The sequence below is a fragment of the Hemiscyllium ocellatum genome, chromosome 2, assembly GCF_020745735.1.
Source record: "Hemiscyllium ocellatum isolate sHemOce1 chromosome 2, sHemOce1.pat.X.cur, whole genome shotgun sequence".
NCBI lineage: Eukaryota > Metazoa > Chordata > Chondrichthyes > Orectolobiformes > Hemiscylliidae > Hemiscyllium > Hemiscyllium ocellatum.
The window spans coordinates 54,682,121-54,706,842 of NC_083402.1; the positions used below are offsets into that span (position 1 = coordinate 54,682,121).

The 24,722-nt window shown below is 39.3% G+C and overlaps 1 protein-coding gene across 3 annotated transcripts in view; it reads right to left on the reverse strand.

The window, feature by feature from the left end:
• The window catches only part of arb2a (ARB2 cotranscriptional regulator A), a 535,689-nt gene that overhangs the window by 179,345 nt on the left and 331,622 nt on the right, over positions 1–24,722 (reverse strand). For all 3 annotated transcript variants that reach the window (XM_060844193.1, XM_060844184.1, XM_060844202.1), the window contains exon 9: positions 16,197–16,313. In XM_060844193.1, the coding sequence (XP_060700176.1) occupies positions 16,197–16,313 (117 nt within the window). The remainder of the gene's footprint in view (positions 1–16,196; positions 16,314–24,722) is intronic.

Here is a 24,722-nt window from a genome sequence, read left to right on the forward strand (position 1 = left end):
AATTACAAGATGTAAACTGCATCTGGATGGATATACGAATAGGAAAGGTTTAGAGAGATATGGACTAAGTGCTGGCAAATGGGACCAGATTAGGTTAGGATGTCTGGTCAGCTTGGACGAGTTGGACTGAAGGGTCTGTTTCCATGCTGTACATCTCTACCACTCTATGACTTGAACAAGATTTCCATACCTGAAATGGAATTTCAATATTTTGAGGAAGTAACAAAGAGGTTTGATGAAGGTAGTGCAATAGATATTGACTACATGGATGTTAGTAACATCTTTGACAAGGTTCCCCTTGGCAGACTGGGCAGAAAAATTCAAAGTCCATGAGACACAGGGGAATGTGGCAAATTGAATCCAAAATTGGTTCAGTGACAGGAAGTAAAGGGTAATGGTTGATGGATGTTTTTGCAAATGGAAAGTGACTTTCAATCATGTTCCACAAGGCTATGTTTTGGGTCCTTTGCTGGTTGTGTATACATATTAATGATTTAAATTGAAGTACAGGAGGCATGACTGGGAAATATGTAGATAATACAACAATTGTTTATGCCATTGAAGTAAAGAGAATGAATGGGTGGTGGTTGTTTGCAGGAAGATATGAATAGCTGAGTTTAATGGGTGGGAAAGTGTCAAATGGAATTCAACCCAGAGAAATGTGACATGATGGATTTGGAGCAGTCAAACAAAAAAATGAAATATACAAAAAAACGGGAGGACACTGAGAGGGGTAGAGAAAGTGAGAGACCATGGACTGCATACCCACAGGCCCCCCGAAAGTAGCAGGATAGGTTGGTAAATTAGAAAAGAAGGCATTTGGGATATTTACCTCATTGGGAGAGGTATTGAACAGAAGAGCAGTATGTAATATAGAAGCTATATCAGATATTGGTTAGGCCACAACTGGACATTTCTGTACAGTAAGGATATAACTACTTGAAAGAGAGTATACAAGAATGTTACTAGGGTTTGAAAATAACAAGTATGTGGAAAGGTTGGCTAGGTTTGTTTTCCTTAGAACTTGGAAGCTGAGGAATGACTTTATTGTGGTGTACAAAATAATGAGGAGCTTGGACAGAGTAGATAAAGTAGACCTGTTTCCCATGTAGAGATGACAATTAATAGGGGGCAGAGATTTGAGGTGATCAGTCAAAGAATTAGGTAGGACATGCAGTACAACATTTTCACCCAGAATGTGGTGGCCGTCTGGAATTAGAATAAATGGCTTTACTCAGCTGGTATAGACATAAGGAACTGCATGCCCCCCTCCTGTGCTGTAACCCTTTTGCCATTCTATGAAAGGTAGCAATTATCCTTACTGAATTCAACTTGAAACTGACAAAGAAACCATCAAAGTTAAAATAGCCACAGGAAACAAAGGTCTCCAGAGACTGACCACATCAGATCTGTTGTAGACAACCATAAAGATCCAAAGAAAATTTGGCCTAGACTGGAATCACAGTTGAGTTAAGCTTCATTTTCTCAAAGTTCATCTTAAATTTATATTTTACAGTTAGTGATCTGGGGAGTGATGGAATCATGTTGTAAGTAGCTGAAGTTAAGTGAAGTTCAGAAACAGAAATAATTGACAGAATGATTGAGTTGTGGCCACTTCAATCGCAATAGAAACACATTAAAAAGAATGTTATGGGTTGGAAGGATTGCTAAAAAGTAGACAAAACATTTGTGAGGTAAACAGCGGTTAAGGCGCTGTAATTGGGAGCTGATTCAAATAAAGTTATTAAATCATGCAGGTAGTGCAGTCTCATATGTAAAGGCAGAAATTATTCAGTTTTCCATAACATATACAAGGTATATAACATTAAAAGATACTTGAAACACGTATGCAGAGAGCCAGATGGCACAACATCCATGACAAGATACAGATGGATGCAAAACAGGTACAGCATATCAGCACACAAAGGAATCATGTCAAATATCACAAGCAGCAAATCCACAAAATGACCAGCCTGACGGAGAGGCTGGATGATTAGGATGACCAGAGAATTTACACATAATGTCCAGATATTCTATACAGGCAACAGCACAGAATGTACTGGTGCCTTAGTATCACCCAAAATCTTTTTGACATTATTCATATGGAATGCCAGTACAAGCAAGAGTACCACACACTGTGGATGTATGAGGATTAGCGTTTCAGTGGGAGTGAGACAAAAGAAGAGATAGGTGTGGTAGCAGTGGAAATGCTGCAGAAGTGGAAACACAAGATGATTGATTTGACACTCAGTTCAGTTAAACAAGATAATATTCAAGAGCAAGCATAACATATTTGTGTCAAGGTGATGGGAGCTGGGACTGGGGGAGCTTGAAAATCGTAGGATTGCAGATGTCCTACTGAATTTACCATTTAACACATCTTTATTCTTTATGTTTCTCACTTGCCAGGTGGCTAAATTGACAGTTATTAGATGTTAAACTACTTTAAAAAATGCTCTGTCACATAAATTAAGATCCTTACTCTCGAAAGTCTGTTCACCATCAACAAGGCACTATTCAGAAATGTGATGGAATACTCTCCATTTGCCTGGATGATTGCACCTACAATATTCAAGAAGCTTTACATCATTCAGAATAATGCAGTCTGCTTGATTATTACCTTATTCACTATGTTCACATTCAATCTCTTCATCACTGATGCACAATGACAGTATTACAAGATGCACTGCACTAACTTAACATGTTTAAAGTTAAAAATCACACAACACCAGGTTATAGTCCAACAGGTTTAATTGGAAGCACTAGCTTTCGGAGTGGCACTCCTTCATCAGGTGGCTGCACAACTACCTGATGAAGGAGCGGCACTCCGAAAGCTAGTGCTTCCAATTAAACCTGTTGGACTATAACCTGGTGTTGTGTGATTTTTTACTTTGTACACCCCAGTCCAACCCGGCATCTCTAAATCATCATGTTTAGTGATTTTTTTTAACTTATCACTTTGACAGCATCTTTCAAAGTGGCAATCTCTACTAGCTACAGGGACAAGGAACAGCAGATGCACGGGAGTTAGTTCTCCTCCAAGTTACTTACTGTGCAGATGGAATTGCATTACCATTCCTTCATTTGCGTTGGATCAAAATCCTGGAATTCCCTTCCTAATAGCACTGGGTGTACCTACCCATCATGGATTGCAAACATTTCAAAAAGAATGAGGCAGTAAGTTCCAGTTTTGTCAATGATTCCAAGTATAAGTAAAGATACCATAGAAGTAAGGAAAAGCACTCAAGAGTTGACTAGTAAAGCAAGAATAAAATGAGGAAACCATTAGATAAAACAACACTTGTCAAGTTATGGATGAAACATTAAAGTATTTGGAATGGTTTAACTAGCTAAATAAAGGCGGAAGCCCATTTTGTGTGGTTCTTTGTGAAAAAAATTAAGGGTGGAAACCACCAAGAAGTTGACATTATGCAGGCAATTAATGAGGTAGAAACCATCTTTTAGCCATGTTGGAAAATTTAAAAGAAGTATATTTTAAAATACATATTAAATGCTGGACATTTGAAAAATAACATTATCTTCAGATACCAAAATGGTGACAATGTTCCCATTCGGAAGTTCAAAATATATTCCACATTGCCATCCGGTGGCCAGATTGCACAATCAGCTATGTCAGGTTTATCTGGGCAGTTTTCAATGAGCTGGCTTTTGTACTAAAAATAACAGTGAGGTTGTAAAACACAGCAACTTTTGGTGACAGTACATTTTTTTAAAACATGTAAATAGTATAATCTGCATGGAGTTGATGTAGAAGCTGCACCATATTGGAAACATAGTGCCTTGGCATCAAAACAATGAAGCACATAAAATTGGGGTACACACATGAATAACATGAAACTGCGTCATTAAAATGACAGGCATCCACTAAAGATGCCAGATGAAGCTAAAGTTTGCTATTCACTTGTAAGTGAATATTTAAAAGCAAGAAAAAGTTTAATTACTGCCAAACAACCTCTTTGCCACAGAAAAATAACCTTTGTCGGTGTGGAATTACAGGTTTTGCAGTCCAAGGCTTTAATGATTCCTTTTTTCCCTCACCCTTTTAATCCTCTCTTTTCCTTTCCTTGTTTCTGCACAGTGTGATTTGGCATTGAATTAATTAATATTACATTTCTTAGATCAGACAACCCAACTCAATAAGATTTATCATTCTTTTAAAGAGATATATATGTCCTCTTCTCACACGTCCCAAATCTCTTGTCAAATGAAGATTTTGGATTTGAGTGATGTCAGTGCAAATGTCCATAGAAAATCTTTTTGTCAAGTGTAACGTGATAAACAGCTTGTGCCATTATTTCACTGTCAATTGCAAATCTGTATCATTATAAATGTAACCAGTGGACATGACAAATTACAATAAGTCCAACATATTGTTCTGTATTTTATAACAAGAGGGAAAAATCACATCATGTGAAAAAGGTGATGATTTGGAGATGCCGATGTTGGACTGGGGTGTACAAAGTTAAAAATCACACAACACCCAGGTTATAGTCCAACAGGTTTAATTGTAAGCAGACTAGCTTTCGGAGCGACGCTCCTTCATCAGGTGATTGTGGAGGGCTCGATCGTTACTGATGAAGGAGCGTCTCTCCGAAAGCTAGTGTGCTTCCAATCAAACCTGTTGGATTATAACCTGGTGTTGTGTGATTTTTAACTGTGAAAAAGGTGAGTTGCCTCCTTCACTACTCCGATTCCATTTACATTCCAGCAGTTTCCACTATCTACCATTAAGTTCCCCAGCCTCCCTTTCACAGCACCAGTCCCCTGAAAATCCCCTCCCTCACTGACTTTCAGGAGATGGACCCCTTGGATTCTGTGGCCTATCCTCTTGAGAAACTTAGCCAGACATCCCTGACATATATCAGTACAGGTTCTGGACAGTGTTTGCACAACGTTCTGTACTGATTGCACAGGACCCTCAGGGCTCACTATGATTCAGGCCCTGGACTGCAGAGACATGAGTTTCCTGAATGGGAGCACCCTGACAGGATGCCAGATTGTGCCAAAGCTCTGGACTGATGTTGGAGCTGCCCTTGACTTATTGTGCAGGGACCCCCATATCTGAAGAATGTTTCCTTGGATATCAGTAGGACCACTTAGACTTTGACTCATGGCTGTCTGTTTGAAACATATGCAGTTTATTTGTCATGAATGTGGCTAGCACATGCTGCAGATGTGAGACTGATGTAGCAATGATGCATACAGCAAAATGGTCGATCACTTGATTGATAACTGCTAACAATCATAGCAAGCTGCTTGGTTTTGTTCAGCACCAAGTCATATAGCAGTACTATGAGTAGTTAAGCTCTGGTTGAATTGCTAACCTGCTGAAAGACTTAGCATGACAAGGCTGCTGTCAGCATGCAGGTAGATGCTGTGTAAGTAAGGACAAAGAGAGCAAATGAGCAGCCCTGAGATACGGCGTTGGCCCAGTTTGTGAGTTGGGAGCCTCTCCAAGTACACAAAGTGGTTTTGCAGCAACATATCAAAGACAATTGCTGGTAAGTTCAAAAGTAGATAAGTCACCGAGGTTTACAGCACAGAAAAAGGCCCTTTAGGCTATCAAGTCTGTACCGGTCAAAAACAAGCACCAAACTTTTCTAATTCAATTTTTTAGCACCTATATCATAGCTAGATGTGCCTCAGCACTGTTAGCTGCACACCTAAATACTTCTGAAATGTTATGCGGGTTTCTGCCTCTAGTACCTTTCAGGCAGTGCGATTCAGATTCCCAACCTCGGGATGAAAATTTATTTCCTTACATCCCCTTTCGACCTCCTGTCCTCCACTTTAAGTCTATGCCCTCGTCAATATTATCCATCACTAAGGGGAAATGTCTCTTCTTGCTTACCTACCTATGCACCTTCCCCCACTATAATATTATACCTTTGAATCATGTCCGCCCTCAGGCTCCTCTGCTTCAAGGAAAACAATGCCAGTCTTACTTCAGACCAAGCAACCTCTTGGTAAATCTCCTCTGCACTCTCCAGTGCATCCCTCCTATAATATAGATTCCAGAACTGCACAGACTACTCTGGCTTTGGCCTAACTAAATCTTATACAGTTCAAGCATAACTTTCCTGCTCTTAAACTCTATGCCTTGGCTAATAAATGCATATATTCTTTATGCCATGTTAAATACTTTATCGACCTGTCCCACAAATTTAAGGGATCATTTGAAGTGCACACCAAGGCCCCTCTGATCCTCAGTGCTTCCCAGGGTCCTACTGTTCATCATGTTTGTCTTGTTGTCCTGTCCAAGTGCATCATCTCACACTTATCTGGATTGATTTCCATTTGCCGCTGATTGATTTCTGACCAGTCTGTCTATATTCTCTTGTAATCTAAGGCTATCTTACTCACTATTACCAGTACACTAATTCTTGTATTACCCTCTAATTTATTGATCAAACATTCTATATTCTGAATCATTATATTTACAACAAACAGAAACAGTTTTACCAGCAGTGGAACAGAGATGTGCCATGATGTTGTGGAGACATTGGATGTCAGCAATCGTGGACATGTAGCGCCACAGTTCATAAAGCAGGCCTGAAACATGGCTCTGGAGGGCAGGCTGAAGAAATAAGCAGTGAGCTGTAGCTGCCAAGTACCTTCTCTGGCTTTTATGTTGAGAATTCTCAGCATCGAGTTTCGATCTGCTCCATGGTAACATTGGATGCTGCATGGTAAGAGATTTGGTGCTAATGAGGGTGATAACAAGCAAAAATCCCAAATCTTGCTGGTTACCAGCAGGAGCTCATCTCAATGTTTGGAACTCTATGGGAAAATATAACAGGATGTCAAGATTGGCCTCGATGGTCCTTGCATGATTCTTCCAGATTTCTCAACACAGCCAACATTGTTCAGGACCTTATGAGATTCTTCCTGTAGTGTTTTGTGTAATCTTGAAGTAGTAAATACTTAAAAATTTGTTCAGAGTTTGCACTTAGTGTGAGTTGTGTTAACAAACGTTTCAACAAACATCCACTCCTTCCACCATCAATGTTCAGTGGCAGCAGAGCGTAACTATTTACAAGACGCACTGAAGAAATTCACCAAGTCTTCTCAGATAGCACCAGCCAAATCCTCAATCATTGTAAGGGCCAATAATAAAGGACTAAGATGCTTAAACCAGATATTCCCTCAGCTGGAGGAAGTCAGCCGTGGCATTTTATCAGGAGAAGCAGTGTTATAGATTTAAACAGCATGCAAGAGATTATCAGGAATCATGCAGCAGGTATGGGATGATCAAAGGAAAACAGCTCAAAAAGTGGCAGTGTTGTTATCTGAGTGTGAAGCAGTACTGTAAAGTTACAGGTAAATAGGTTGTTGGATTGGGCTTCCAAAGCTTAATATTTTGCATTCTATTTGGGTGTTATCTAAGCAATTAGTCTTAAGGATAACAAGAATCTAGAAATAAATTTATACATAAAATATCTCGTTAAAAATCACACAACACCAGGTTATAGTCCAACAGGTTTATTTCGAAGTACAGCTTTTCGGAGCACTGCTCTTTAATCAGGTGGAGAGTGAAGCAGGATCATAAGACACAGAATTTATAGCAAAAGATCATAATTTCACACAACTGATACAATATGTTGAACTAACCTAGAGTTTTGCTAAATCTTTCATCTTTTAGAATGGGTTGCAGGCTTCTGCTGTTAACAGCAATCTAGGTTTGTTCAATATATTGCATCAGTTGTATGACACTATGATCTTTTGCTATAATTTCTGTATATTATGATCCTGCTCCACCAGTTACCTGATAAAAGAGCAGTGCTCTGAAAGCCTGTACTTCCAAACAAACTTGTTGGACTATAATCTGGTGTTGTGTGATTTTTAAATTTGTACACCCCAGTCCAGCACCGGCTCCTCCACATAATAAAATATCTAGACTAAGTTACAGCAGAGCAGTTTATGCATCTGGACTGCATTGTGTGGGAGTTTGTATCTTGTCCCATGCATTTGAGTTTGATATTCAAACATATTAGGTCACATGTAGAGTTTTATCTTGAGTTATAGGCAGAAAATCTGAGGAAGGATAAACAATACTTGGAGCAAGTGTCACATAGATTTACTAAACTGACTGTGGTTTCCAAGAGTTAAATTACAAGAAATGTTTGCAAAGTTCTGAGGAAGGTCACCAAAACATTAATTCTGATTTCTCTTTGTAGATGTTGTCAGACCTGCTGAGCTTTTCCAGCAACTTCTATTTTTGTAACCACTTCAGCCAGTTGGTCATTCTAGGACTAGGGGACAAAGCATCAAATTAATAGCTGGGCATTTGCAGGAACTAAGTTATGAAATACTTCCACATGTAAAGGATAGTAGAACTTTAAAACAGTCTTCCACAAATGGCAGTTCAAGCCAGGTTAACCATTATTTCTGAAACTAAAATTACTAATTTTAAACAAATGTGTTAAGGAATGCAGTTATGCATAATTCTGTCACAGGTAAGCTATAATCACATGAAAATTGAAGAGGCTAAGTCAGCTGCTCTAGGTATATGTTCCCATGAATGCTATTTGGCCATCATTCATCCACAATATGCCTAGCTCCTCTCTATTGTAGCATTTACTGGCTTCCAAAATGAATCCAAATGTCTCCCTCAATCTGAATGTCCTTTTAATTCATTCATAATTTGTTACATTAACAAGAGTGACATGATATCAGTTCCAAATTTACTTTTTGCTATTGTGAACTGATATCCACTTTTATCCCTTTAATAATTTGAAGTGTAGCCACAGTTATTTTTCCAGGCCCATAAGTGTCTCATAAGATTACCTCACTAACACTTTCTTTCCATGCAGTAAGTTCCACATTTCTCCAGTCTTTTCTTTGATTTAAGAGAAAGTCCATCATAAATTTTTCCAATCAGTTTTTATGGAAGGTAGTGCATAAGGTAAATTTCAAAATTTAAATGCATTAAGACATCCAATGCCAAATTTCAAATGCAAAGATGAAAACAATGTGATTCAACTGTTTAACATTATTTAGGATTGATACAGAATGCTTTAAACAAGCATAACCATACATTGTTCCTTTCTTGTAACAGAATATTTTGATCTTAGAAAAAAAAAGCTTTTGTTATCATCTTTAATGTTCATTTCTTTTGTTTCTTATGTAAAACAAACCACAACAGGTGCTTTAAATAATCGGGCTTGACCCAGAATAATAATGTCTCAGAAACTGTGTTTGTGAACTGGCTTAAAAATAGAAATGAATGAACATCTGGAGGTATAAACTCATTTGTAGGCAGATGGGTGCTCATCTGCGTGAACAGACATGGCACCACAGGCAGTGATGTTATTATTACCATAACACACATGCATACAATAGAAAAATCAAAGCAACAGTATATTAACAGTTAAAAGACTGTTGGTAAGTCTCAAGTCTGCTTCGGATATTTACAATGTAACAATGGTTTATAATTCAATGTCTCTTGAATTATAATACTAAATAGGATGGTTATGGTGGCTTTTGGGAGGGCATAGAATTGGACACCTCAGATGGAGCTGATAAACAAAGTTCTGCAAAAAAGGTTAATCACATTAACATGAATACGTTTGGTAGCAAGTGTCAGTTGCAAAGTTAATCCAGGCAAATCTTTCTAAAGATGCTTTATAAATGTAATTTGTTATTGTTGGACAACCAAAACAATGCTGAAATTATTTTGAGATGGTGAATTTCTTCAGAAGGAACATATCAATAACATCCTCCAAATTGGAATATATTTTTGTCATGACATCATTAAAATTTATGAATTCAAATAAAGAACAGCACCTAATGCATGAACATAATAGCAGTCAGTAATTTAATTTTATTATGCAAATATTAAATAATTTAAGATAATTTAATATTATTACATTTTAAAGTATTTGCCCACCTTTAACACATTTAAATAGTGAGAGCTGGATGATAAAAATAATTATATTGTCAACTGTAATTTCTGGATTTAATGGTGTTAGTAAAATCTCTTGTGGAGTTCATAAAATTTAGGGCTTTTCAAAACTTGAATGAAATGGAATATTCTGTGTATACATTTAGTGGCAGTTGTAAGTGACAAGGGCTGTTTTACACTGTAAATGGCTAAAGTGGTTAGTTAGTTTAGTTGGCTGTTTGGCTAGTTTGCAATGCAGAGAGATACCAATGCACTGGTTCAATTCCTGCACTGGCGGAGGTTACCATGAAAGAGTCTTCTTCTCAAACTCTCCCCTCACTAGAGGTTAAACCAAATTGTGTCTCTGGGACTACAGTGATTTTATAATTCACTGGGAACTGAAGTAAAATTGCTCACATATAATTTCCTTAAAAATCATTACAGAGAATAAAGTTTTATTCCATCTGTCTAGAAAGATCTGAGCTTAAGCCTCAGTGATATTAAAGTAAAAGCAAAATATTGCAAAAAAGAGCAAAAGGAGATGTTATAAATCTAAAATATAATAGAAAGTGCTGGCAAAACCTAACAGGTTTGTCAGCAACTGGGGAGATAGAAACAGAGTTAGCATGTCAAATCCAAGATGATTCTTCTTTGGAACTGAAGTGAGGGAGAAATATGACATTAATTATCATTTTGAAAAAAAAGAGAAGTTAGAATAAAGGGTAAGGTACAGGATAGTTAAAAGGTCAGAGAAATTAAATGTCAAAGATGCCATGGAATAAAAGGCAAAGGCAGTGATAATAGTTGAAGTAAAGAAACAAAACATTGGACCAAAGCAAGTGTTTACAGCAGTCTTGTGTGCAAGCAAATACATCAAACAAGACCCAGACTGCCAATTGGCGAAAAGACAAAGGAGGACAGAGTTCATGGACTTGTTTACCTATCCAATCTAACATGACTTCCAACCAACCTAACTACTTTCACAAACCCATAAAGGACCACCTTTTTTTATCTTTGCCCACATAGCCACTCACCAAACAGATTTGAGACCATTAAAACTTATCTGAATAAGATAGCTAATGTCAGGAAAAAGTGGCATGCTTTCTCATTGACCATTCCCTGGTATACTTTAGATATTCTATGGGGTTGGCTGAATTGATCCATTGCCATTGCAACCAGGATCAGAAATCTCAGCTAACATAATGAAATCTGTATGGGACACAGTAATCTTTGTCAGCAGCAACGCAATGCATGCAACTAACAATGAAAAAAAAAATCAATCAGTGGAAAAAAATCAGTAGTTCTGTCGGCATCGGTGGATAAAAAACAGAGTTAACATTCGGGTCCACGAACCCTTCCTCAGAACACTGGAGCCAAACTGATAACTCAGCTTTCTCTCTAAAGGTACAACCAGACCTGCTGAATTTCTCCAGCAATTTTGTTTTTGTTTCCGGTTTCCAGCATCTCAGTTCATTTTCTTTTAATACTGATAGGAAGATATGGGCCATTGTGTATGGAGTTCAAATTTTTCTTTATTCTTTTATGGGTTATATGGAATTGCTGGCAAGGCCAGCATTTATTGCTCATCCTTGATAGCTATTAAACTAAGAGCTTGCTGGGCGATTTCAGACAGAAGCTAAGGTTCAACTACATTGCTAGGGATCTAGTGTCACATGTACAGAAAACCTTTTCTGTTTAAAAGTCAAAACTTGTTTCATTTCTACTTCTTTCAGTTTAAGGGGAATTTGAATATAGTGTAAAATTTACTGCTCTGGTTTCTCTCTAAATTTCAATTCCTTTGCTTTTGGGCAACAGTAATCCAGTAAACTGTCGGGCGCATGGACTCTAGATTTCTTGTTACTTATGTTCAAGTACCACTTCATTTGGTCTTGCACCAAGAGACTTTTTGTTATTTAATCTCTTTTGCATTCAATACTATTACAGATTTTCCCTTTCGATCTTCTTTCATACACTATTCTCTTTCAGTTGTTCAAAACATTTGTATTTCCAACATTACTCAATTTTGATATAAGGTCACGGATGCAAAACGTTGGTTGGAATCTTATAAGGGACACAGTCACATGGACTATGGCACGATTCATTGCAAAACTGGTTGAGAAATCCAGCAAGGCCTATCTCGATTTTGGGAGCATGTCACTCCACCCTTTATGCTTTTCACAAGCAGCATAGTGAGTTCCTCACTACTGAGTTGCAAGTTGCCAACTAAAGGAGAATTTGTTAAATGTTTTGTTAATGACCTAACTCACTGTATTAGACAGGCATTCCCTGGGTTGCATCTGTGAGTCCATTCAAAAGTCGATTATATAACTATATAAAATAGCCATTTGTAAGAACAGGAAGTGTTCATATGCCTGCTTTTTAAAATTACACCCAGCATGAAATCATGTTCCTAAGTATGAGCATTCATAAGTCAGACATTTATAAATTAGGGACACTCTGTATTGCTTTCTATACTGCCAAACACGTCAAACATGCTAGGTGTCAACAAAACGCAACTTACAAATCAGAGTAGGTACATGACGAACCTAGCCTGCTGTTGGCTCTAAGAGACCTCCATGATGTGTACGACCAAACAGCATCCCAGGGCATGATCCATGGGCACCAATCATATGCACCCCTTGTCGACAAACGTTGTTGCTCTTCACATATGCTGCCAGACCTGCTGAGTTTCTCCAGCATTGTTTTCTTGGCTCAGAGTGCTTGTGTCTTGTGTGGCAGGATATGGATGTTACAGAATCCTCATAGGATATGGTTCCAGTTCTCTCTGAGGACAAGGATCTGTCTTTGATGGGGTGAGCAGCCAAATATCAGATATGCTTCCACTGTACAGGCTCTCTCTTCCCTGTTTAGGACGAGGATGCCAGAATCTGCAGGCTTGGTGAGGAACATTACCCCTGTCCTTCACATCATCCTGTCCATCTGGATCTCCAGCACCATGTCAGAGAATCGCAGTGCTGTACAGTCATCCTCTGACATCTTCAGCACATGTGCTGGATTGAGCAGAGCAGCTTTGGAATACCAATGCTCATCCATGCGCACAATGGCCTTTAGAAGATGGCATGGGTGCAAGGGATGCCAGTCTTTCAGCAGATATCCACTCAGTGGTAAGTTGCATTGGGAATGGCATGTGGTAAGATAGGGCTAGAATTGAATATGATAGGGCACCATAGGGTTGGGGTATGTAGTTAATGAGGGGAGTTTGGGGAGAAAACCCGCTAGGCCTCATGGTGGAAATCCCTCCAAAAACTCAACACAACTTGGATTTAGCCAAAGAAATGTTAACTCTACTTGCTTAGCATTTCCAGCATTTTCTATTTTTATTGCTACCATCAATGCTTGATTTGCAGTCCTGGAATTCTAGTATGCTATAAAGTAATATGGCAAAATTAGTGAATGAACACAATTGGTTTATCATTTATTTTGGATGCTTTCTCAGCACAGCCATGAATTAGTTTATAACAACTAGCTGAAAGTTAACCATTAGAAACAGAAGAATTCAATTTCTTTATCCTGTCCACCATTTATTTATAGTGAAACCTCTAATGTAGGGACATCTAAGGGATTTGGATCTGGTGTTCTTCACTCATAGGTGTTCATACCTTCAGAAGTGAGTTTGTATATACAGCAAATTATTAGGCACTAAAGTCTCTAGATGTTGAGTCCCTTGCAGGTATTGTGCCAGAAGTTTTAAGAATTGGGAGACCATCCATGTTGTGGGAAAGAGAGGAAATGGAGAAATTACAATACGTGCTGCAGTTCGACAAGAGGAGGGCTTCAGCCCCAAAATGTTATTTTCCCTCCTGAAATTATTAATTTTTTTTCAGAGTTTAACCTGTTCCTTAAATATTACGCCATATATGAATAGCTATGTGTGGTGAAGGATCCTATCGTCGATTAGTCCCCTCTTCTCCTTTTCTCCATTCTTATACTTTATTAGCTCTCTGGTTTCTTTCTTAGGTCTGAAATTTTGCAAAATATTCCACATCTTAGCCAAAATGTTACTGGAGGCCTGATTCGCAAAATGCTGCCTACCAACCTCATGATTTGATGACTCTATGATTCTAACCTGGCCCCTACTATTTGCCAGATTTGGAATGGAACCAAGGGGGGGGGGGCGGGGGGGGGGAGAGGGGAGGGGTATGCAATTTGTGGGAATGCGAAGTGGCATGAGTTGTCATGGATGGAACATGGACAGTGTGTGGGTAATGAGGGTGTGGGAGGGGTAAAGTTTAATGGGTTGTTGTTTACTTTGCTGATTTTATTATATGCCACGGCCGGCCTTTTAAACAGCCCATCTCAGCACCTGACAAATCCTGACTACTATGAGCATCCACAAGAGTCAAAATGAAAATTCAGACAGTTAGGACACTTTCTCCTAAGATGGGTTTATGGAGTTAGGAATTTTCTAGACTTTGCAGTCCTAACTTGGGAGTTTAATAAAGGTACTTAGTGCTTCTTTGTCTCTGTAGGTGAACTTTAATGTCACCTCCTGTGAAACGAGTACAGAGGCAGAGGTGAGTTATTGGATCCAGTGGGAGGCTGAGGAGTGAGAATCATATCACCTCACAGACTCTCGTCAATCATGTTCAGGGTGGCACGAGGATGGAGGGCAGCTAATCAGCCTGGAGGCAGTTGAGGTTCTTAAGCAACCAGTTAAATACCTCAAACTCATGCTGCTGGTATTTAACCAGGGGCAGGCATGGAATTTGCCAATGGACTATCGTGTGGCCCTTCAATAACAGGCACTCTGTGAGTCAGGAAGTTGTAGCCCAGTGAAGGCCAGCACCCTGCTCTGACAATCCTTTGCAATAACTCCCTTCCTGTGACCCCCATGACTTCCACACTCACCTCTATTTAGGGATCCATTGCCAATTTCTCTTACACATCTGAGTGTAGCACGAGCAATACATCTTTGGTTGGCTGTAAGGTCTCCAGGATTGTTGGCCATACTGTTAGGGGCTTAAATGAGTGTGAGTCTCAATGCTATCTAAGTAGGTGCCCAGGTCTTAACACAACAAGTGACACAAGGCTTCCATTGATTTTCCAACTAATGGACAAGACCCCTGCTGCAATTATTAAAATCAGACCAACATCATTGTGCTCCTTTGGCTCTGCAAATGATGCCTATTCTCACCTCCTTGCTCCCCCAGCAAACATCACCAGGACATGAGACCAAATCTCTCAAACACCAGACTCATTCTCTTCCATGTGCTCCCTTCTTCCTTTGTTCTCTGAGACTTCACTCCCCATTTTCCATATCTCCAAAGCTACATTCTCTCTAGTTTCTCCAGCTGCTGTATGGACCTCTGATATCTGTGTATAGCAGCAGCTGGAAAAACTGGAAGTAAATGCATCAATGTATCGACTGGCATGTGCAGGCCCTTACAGTAGCTGGATAATCACACAGCTTTTTTCTTTCCCTGATTTCGGTGATTCCCATTAAAAGCTGAGACCTACTCATTTCAGACCTCCACTTGAGACCCCCAAAATTCACAGAACCACCTCACTACCTCAAATGTTGATACCTCTCTTTACAGAGCCAGTCCTCCAATTTCAAAATCCTTCCCCAGTTTCACACCCTTGCCTGAATCTTGGCAATCTTGAATCCAGTTTCTGATGCTTCTGCCCTCTCTTCTGCAGACTATGTTTTTACATCTTCTGTATCAGCAGTTGGACAATGTGAGAAAGGAGTGAGGAGTGAGTAGTAAAGGTTGGACGGTGGTGGCTTCTCTGTTATGCGTAAAGAACTTCCTGGTCGACAAATTCCATTCTTCTCAGCTGTTGCTGGCTCCCACTACCTATGAGTCCTTTGTTTTACAAAAAGACTCGGTGTATCGAAGGCTGTCTGAAATTTTTTTAAGTGCGAATATCTGTAGTTTCAAGGCACAAATTGATTATTATTGGCTGTCCAATTATATAGTTTCACTAAAGATCATCCTTGATCTGCACTTCAGCTCCACTTACTCACCTTGATTGCTGACAGTAACTTGTAACATAACTAAATTGGGGATGGAGCCACATGTTCACTGCGAATGCAGACCATTTATCATGTGCTTGAAGCTGTCCAAAAATAATCATCACATAAAGTGGGAGTGAACAATACTACATTACAACTTCTGAGATATTTGATATTGAAACTTAACTACTGTAGTCGGGTATTTCTTGACCTTCAGTATGTTTATAATATCTCTTAAGTTCACATTTCCAATTATTCCTGGATCAACCAATTTTGCTTGTGAAATTGGTCCAGTCTTAACTGCATGGATCTTACCTCCTGCATCCAGTCCAGTACAGATTTTCCAGCTTCTTGGTGCCATACATTATGGACAGAATCTGTCAGTGCGACAGAAATCACTTTGTTCTTCACTTCTGCCTCCCGGTGAATCATCTGTATTATAGAAGACACATTAAGTGAGACCCAGTGCAATTGCAATAATTTCACACTTGCCATGAAGGTTACTCATGTGTACAGCAAAGAAAATCTCTTTCAATACAGAAGAATCACTACTAATAAATGAAAAGCAATTGAAGAAGGAACTGTACAATGAACAACAACACTTCATAATTATAGGAGATAATAATTAAAGAGTAAGATTAATTGTTAAATATAGTCCCAGTAATATACTCTCAGATGAGGTATTTTAATGTTTCTCATTGTTAGTGTAAGTTCTGTTTTGCATGTTTTGGAGCTGAATACTCAAATCTAACTATCCAACTTATACTACTGGTCTGCATTCGCAATTAACTACTCTTTAAAGATTGGCTTCACATGAATTAGGACACTAGTTATTAAGATTTATGCTTTCAACATAGAAAATAATATTTCAAAGAATTTTAACATTCCTGCATTATAATACACATACTATTATAATATGGCCTTGGGTGACATTCAAACACTATGGAAAGATGTTAACATCTTGTTTGTCCAGAAACTATTATGATTATGTTCAACACTCTGGAGTGATTTACTTTCCATTAAAACCGATTTGGGATAATATTAAGTCGCTCATTTGGTAGGTTGGTTTCAATTACTAACTTGATAGCTTGTAACATATTGAAACTGGGGATGAAACAGCAAGTCCACTGAAAATGCAGGCCACATATCATGTCCTTGAAGCTGTCCATAACTAATTAAAAGTTTGCATTTTGTATTTTGATTTTTTTTTACTATTTTTACTATTTAACGACAAGATGGAACTGTTTCTATGGTTTGTTTTATCAGTTATCATTCAATATTCAAAAGGAAATGAGGAAAATTCTTCTTCAGTTACCTCAAAATGCAGTCTCCATCCCATGTCATTTTCCCTGTGGTGGGTCATGTATACTATCTCTTCTCTCCTCACTTTCCAAGGACCCAAACACTCCTTCCAGGCAAAGCAATAATTTACATGTATTTATTTCAATAATTTGTTTCTCATAATATGGTCTTCTTTACACTGGTGGGGGGGAATCAAATGCAGATCTGGTAACCTCTACTCAGTCCATGATCATGGCTCTAAGTGTAAAATGACAGGCCTGTCATTTTAATTCTCCACCTTGCTCTCACACTGACATTGCTGTCTTCAACCTGACTGTACCAATGAAGCTTAATATAAACCTGATGAACAGTACCTCATCTTTTAATTAAATATCATGCAGCCTCCCTGACTCAACACCAAGTACAATTTCAGAACACAATGTCTGCTCCCATTTTGTTTCCTTTGCATGTTTTTCTCTTTATTTTGCTTTCAGAGAAGCACGCCTGTTCTAGGTATTTCTTTCATCTTTTATAGACCCATTACCACTCCCTTCAACCTCTGTAATCTTTCACTCTGTCACAGACATTCCTTCTGTCCTTGACCCACCCACCCTGTGCTCAAATCTTATCACATTTTTAACTTTCCCTCGTTCTTTCTGATGAATATCAACAAACCTAAAATTATTTCCGTCACCTTCTCCCACAACCCACTGAGTATTTCCAGAAATTTCTTTTTTAATTTTGCTCAGGAAAAAGTTGTAATGACCGGGGGGTGGGTGGGGGAAGGGGGGGGGGGGTATCAAAGGCCCCCCCCTTTGATATCTTACTCTGGGAATACACACAGCTTCTAATCTCCAGTTTGTGGGCACTGACCATATTCATACTTGCCTTTCATTCAGCTATTCAGTTTAAATTGAACAGTCTGCTCATATTCTTCATAGTTACCTTGTTCTCTTACTTGCTCTTGCCGTCTTTTCTGATTAACTTGCTCTTTTCTGAATCAGAACTATCATCATCTGTCTTTCTATTTTCACTGCTAATTAAGAACCACCCACCCCATTCTTTAAGTTTAAAAGCTCCCGAAATAGAATTAGCAAATCTCCTCACCAGGATATTGGTCCCTTTGTAGTTCAGGTGAAACCCATCCCTTTTGAACAGGTCTTTTCTACCCAAGAAGATGTCCCAATGATCCAAGAATCTGAATCCCTGCACATTGCACCACCTATTCAGCTATTCATTTATCTGTCCTATCATTTTATTCCTTCCCTCTTAGAACTTGGCACAGAGAGTAAAACCAGATATGACTACTTTTGAGGTTCTGTTTTTTAACCTTCTACCTAACCTCTTATATTCATTCTGCAAAGCATTAACCCTTTCCCTAATAATGCATTCCTATGAGTGTATACAACAACTTACAGCTTCTCACTTTTCCCTTTGAAACTATGCTTCAAACATTTTGAAACGTACTTAATCCTAGCACCAGGAAAGCAACATTTTATCCTAGATTCATGCTCACTGCCACAGAATCTCCTGTCTGTGCCCCTGACAACAGTCCCCTATGACGATTATTCTTTTAAATCTTGACAAGCACTAATTAACATAAAATTCATTAGTAATGTTTCTCCTCTAGTAGTACTTTGATAATCTCATTTGTTTAATGAAAACAATGTTAATGCTTACATAAAGACCTCTATTAGTAGCATTCCTGGACATAATCAGGGCATTCTCACTCATTAAAAACTGTTTTTCCGCCAAGTTAGCAAAGTTCTACATAACTATGTGAGCTCATAATGGAAAAGGAGAAGTTGAGACATATTGGAAATCTGCTGACTTGTCTTCCCAATTTTCACAAAAGTAGAATGGTCTACAAAATATTAGCATACATGTGACTGCAGTCATACCTGAGGAAAATTCGCTGAGATACCTATTGGACTTGCATTAGGGTAGTGCCCTATCCTATATTGAAAATATTCATCCTCATGGCTCACTGGATCCACAAGCATGGATTTCCCAAGGCATTACAAAAATAATGTCACTTTACATCTTACTAACATCTAAATGATTTTGCATGACATGTATAGGCCACACAGTATGCAGATTGCAGCAACTAGGTTTAACCAAGTTTTCCATATACACTGTGAAGGAATCCTTCAGTTTTGGGAAGGCTAAGGAAGACCTACATATTGAGAACAGTAGTATGCCCATGTGTTCTTTTGATATTGCTAGCCTATCCACCAATGTACTGCTCAAGGAAGCCAATGACAATTGTAATGGGTTACTAAGTGTAAACTAAATGTGTATGAATATGTTTATATGAAACTCACAAACTTAGCAAATCATACAGCTCAGTTCAGTTCCTTTATGTTCAGTTCTGATGACAGCAAGTACACCCAACTCCATGGTGTTGCCATAGGATCTCCCAGCTCTTGTTCACTTGTTTTTTGGTGGAATATGCACTAATCTCCTTGGCATAATTCCAATACACAACTGACATATTTGCATCATGTGAATCGATAGCTTTACATAGCTTAATAAACCCCATCCTGCACTCAAATTTACCACTGAAATGAGTTCCCTTTCCTCGATGTATTTGAGGAAAGATTAATCTTACCAGCGACCTCATGAATCGAACCCTAGCAATCTGCTTGTTTCGTACGTTTGATGCTGAGATCAGGCATATCAAAAATATCCTGCCTGATAATGCCTACCTTGATCAAATCATCACTCACTATGTATAACATAAACTCATAAGAATAACTTCAGCTGGCCACTTTCAGGCCTGAAAGGATTCCAGTCTATTACATATTATCCTGCAAAAGGAAGCTATTTCCAAGGTTTGATAAACAGATAAACAACTAGTTATCCCAAACTACTACTTTACATAAAACATGAGTGCTATTCTCCATTAATGAGCTTTTGATCTCAAGCCAAAGGGATATTGTGCCTGCTTTACAAATGGCTAATGTGATGCATACGTTTCAGTATTGGTGTGATATTAATTTTATAATCCCAATGACTAGCCAACTGAACGACACATCCCTTGACCTTCTGCAGCATGCCAGCCAGACTCAACCAGCAGATGTGATCCTGTTATTGAACAGCATTTACTAGATAATCCTGATTGTGCTCAGAATTACACCAGAAACTAATTTAGCAGTAGGTCTTGCAATGTGATTCATTCCTGTGTGCACACTACTCTTTGTAGACAAAAGAAATATGTCTATAGATTTCACCTTTTTTAAAATGGAAATGGTAACTGAGGCAACAATTTTTCCTGGTCTATATTTATTCAGCTAAACATGATCAACAGATTACAGTTCCTACTGTATCTCCATGCCAATCATGGTGCAAACATTGAGCACCCTTTTCCTTGGTGTATATATAACCTGTTGTTTTCTTTCAAAGTTTCATTTCAAGTTCCAATCCTGATGACTGCCACCTTGAAAAGCTTCCACTTTGTGTCTCCTTTTAGCAATGTTAAACTCCATGTTATCAATTACAGATAGTAAATCATAAATTGTCAGATCATCAATTAAAGATATGCATCAAAACAATTTTAGTGTGGCACTAAAGTAATAACATAATTGCGCTGGCATATTGCCTCCTTATATGCAACTGAAACATAAGTTCAAATTCTATCAGACAACAGATAACATTAGTTCTCAGTGTAGAGTAAAACAAAGCAAATAAATGATCAGCAAATAGAGATAAAGAGTAATATGTTTACGTAGCATTTTCTCTATGAATACAACTGGTATATTAAGTTACCTCCTAAAATATCTCAGTTTTAGTTTACAAATATATTTCATTTAGTTTAAACTTATGTTGCTAACCTTTGCTGCACTATCTTATGACATAAAAATTAACTGCTTTTTTGGAAGTTTGTTCCATCAGGAAGATGTAATAGTCCGAGCTTTGGCATTTTTCAAAATAGTCAGTATCTAGTAGTCAATATCTAAATACTGATTTTCAACAAAATAGTCTTTTAAATCTCACTTTAAAAGATGTCTTCTAAAAATGGCTGCCTCCATCTAAAAAAATACTGAATAAATGTATCAATAGATGTGGTAACTAAAGATTAGAAATTTTAAAAATGCAATAAATCATACAATATTAAGAAATGTACATTATTTAACAAGCAATTTTGTTTTCTAATATTCTTTTTCACTGAACCAGCAGTAATCATTCATAATTATTAATTGCCTTGAGTGAACATCAATAATCAGAAGCTGAGTGTGATTTTTGTGGTGTTGAAATAAAAACACTCATCAAACAGAGTAAGTTTGAAGTAGAAACAATATAAATCAAATATAAGTAGCAAATACACTGGAGTGATTTCATAATTGGATCTCCTGTTTCAGAAATAACTATAAAATGCAAGGTTCTCACCCTCTTCATAATTATTTGAGTCTTTGATTAGATCCCTACATTGTGATCATTTCCAATTCCCTGTTACCTTCAATATATATTTGATCAAAAAAGTGAAAACACAAAGTTTGGGCGGCACGGTGGCACAGTGGTTAGGACTGCTGCCTCACAGCGCCTGAGACCCGGGTTCAATTCCCGACTCAGGCGACTGACTGTGTGGAGTTTGCACGTTCTCCCCGTGTCTACGTGGGTTTCCTCCGGGTGCTCAGGTTTCCTCCCACAGTCCAAAGATGTGCGGGTCAGGTGAATTGGCCATGTAAAATTGCCCGTAGTGTTAGGTAAGGGGTAAATGTAGGGGTATGGGTGGGTTGCGCTTTGGCGGGTCGGTGTGGACTTGTTGAGCCGAAGGGCCTGTTTCCACACTGTAAGTAATCTAATCTAATTAAAAAGTGCCGCCCGTATTCAGATAAAAGCTCACTGACTTGAAATAATGGCCCAGATGTTCTGATGGGGTGAGATAGTACATCAATGTTGACTAGAATTATGTGTTGGGACTGTGAGGAAATCCTGACTCATCTCATTCCAAGTGAACTGTCTGGAAAACTTTAAATTATGATGGACAGTTCCTGAATCTGAAAGCCAGGGAGAAAGACCCTTAAGGTTCTAGAATTTGGTGAGTTCCTATTCACTTGAGCTTAATAGGTACCTAGGAAAAGTTAAAGATCAAACACTTAAAGATCTAAATCCTGGGTAACTATTAAACTGTATCCTGACTCAACACTGATCCCACCAATTGTTTGGAACCTAGGGGGAGCCTCAAGCGGGACCCTGGGTTCATATCACACTACAGGTGACCCCATTGCACAGACACTCCTACACACGCAGACACAAACTTCTAAACACACACACACACACACACACATACATATATGTTTGTGGGGTGAATCTGTACTTGCAGAGTTACATTGTACTTTGCTCAAAAACTGCATGAATCCATGCAAGATTCTGTTAATTCATTTTAGATTCGAATCAGTCTAAACATTATGGTACAGACAGAAATACACAGGGGGCTAACACCTTCAACACATTATCTGAGCTGACACCAATTGTTAAAGTTCACCTGAGAATGTAAATTTTTAAAAAGGTTTTGTGATTTACATGTGAAAGATGTGAAACTAACATGGTCATTCTAACAGATGAGAGACTTAACAAACAATCAAAGTATTTTTCAATGTATAATTTCAGTTACATCATATTGTAAACTTTTGCTATAAATTGTGGGAGGCACAGTGGCTCAGTGGTTAGCACTACTGCCTCACAGTGCCAGAGACCCGGGTTCAATTCCGACCTCAGGCAATTGTCTGTGTGGAGTTTGCACGTTCTCCCCGTGTCTGTGTGGGTTTCCTCGGGGTGCTCCGGTTTCGTCCCACAGTCCAAAAATGTGCAGGTCAGGTGATATGGCCATGTTAAATTGCCCGTAGTGTTAGGTGAAGGGGTAAATGTAGGGGACTGGGTCTGGGTGGGTAGCTCTTCACAGGATCAGTGTGGACTTGTTGGGCTGAAGGGCCTGTTTCCACACTGTAAGTAATCTAATCTAAAAAAAATTCTATGTTTTACAATTGTATACTCTATAACCAGGTGTTGTGTGATTTTTAACTTTGTACATCCCAGTCCAACATCGGCATCTCCAAATCATGCCCACCAATTGAAATATCCCGAGTTAACACCACATCAGACTTGGCATCCTGACATTCTTTAGACCCGATTAGACATGGCAACCTTTCCCCGTAGCCCACTGCACCTGATCACCTCGACAGATCAGATACCATCATCCTTTCCTGATCTGACACCTACACCTCACCTGACAGTGATGGACTCACTCTGACCAAACTCCTCCAACTTACCCTAAGCACTCACCTATTTACCTGGGTCCATAACCCTCACCATTCGGCACTCTACCATTTCACTCACATGCACTATACACCTCCACCCATACTGCACCAGATTCCATCATCCACTCCCACCCTAAATCCTCAACCACTCCCACCCCATCATTTCACTTATTTCACATTTTTACCTTTAGACATTAGCTTTTAATGTGTCTACTGGAATATAAATTTAGTGTTGTAAAAAGGGACACAGTTTCACTGATGATCTTCTCCACAACTGGATGAAAATGCCAGAGTCCATCATAAAAGATGTATTAGCAGTACACTTGAAAAAGAGTGTCAGGATCAGACAGAGTCAGCATGAATTTACGAAATAGAAATCATGCTTGACAAATCTACCAAACTTCTTTGAGGATGTAACTAGTAGAGTTGATAAAAGGGAGACAGCAGATTTGAGTAAAAAGTGAGGTCTGCAGATGCTGGAGATCAGAGCTGAAAATGTGTTGCTGGTCAAAGCACAGTAGGTTAGGCAGCATCCAAGGAACAGGAAATTCGACGTTTCGAGCATAAGCCCTTCATCAGGAACGAGGAGAGGGTGCCAGGCAGGCTAAGATAAAAGGTAGGGAGGAGGGACTTGGGGGAGGGGCGATGGAGATGTGATAGGTGGAAGGAGGTCGAGGTGAGGGTGATAGGCCGGAGTGGGGTGGGGGGGCGGAGAGGTCAGGAAGAAGATTGCAGGTTAGAAGGGCGGTGCTGAGTTCAAGGGAATCGACTGAGACAAGGTGGGGGGAGGGGAAATGAGGAAACTGGAGAAATCTGAGTTCATTCCTTGTGGTTGGAGGGTTCCCAGGCGGAAGATGAGGCGCTCCTCCTCCAGCCGTCATGTTGTTATGTTCTGCCGATGGAGGAGTCCAAGGACCTGCATGTCCTCGGTGGAGTGGGAGGGAGAGTTAAAGTGTTGAGCCACGGGGTAGTTGGGTTGGTTGGTCCAGGCGTCCCAGAGGTGTTCTCTGAAGCATTCCGCAAGTAGGCGGCCCGTCTCCCCAATGTAGAGGAGGCCACATCGGGTGCAGCGAATGCAATAGATGATGTGTGTGGAGGTGCAGGTGAACTTGTGGCGGATATGGAAGGATCCCTTGGGGCCTTGGAGGGAAGTGAGGGAGGAGGTGTGGGCGCAAGTTTTGCATTTCCTGCGGTTGCAGGGGAAGGTGCCGGGAGTGGAGGTTGGGTTGGTGGGGGTGTGGACCTGACGAGGGAGTCACGAAGGGAGTGGTCTTTGCGGAACGCTGATCGGGGAGGGGAG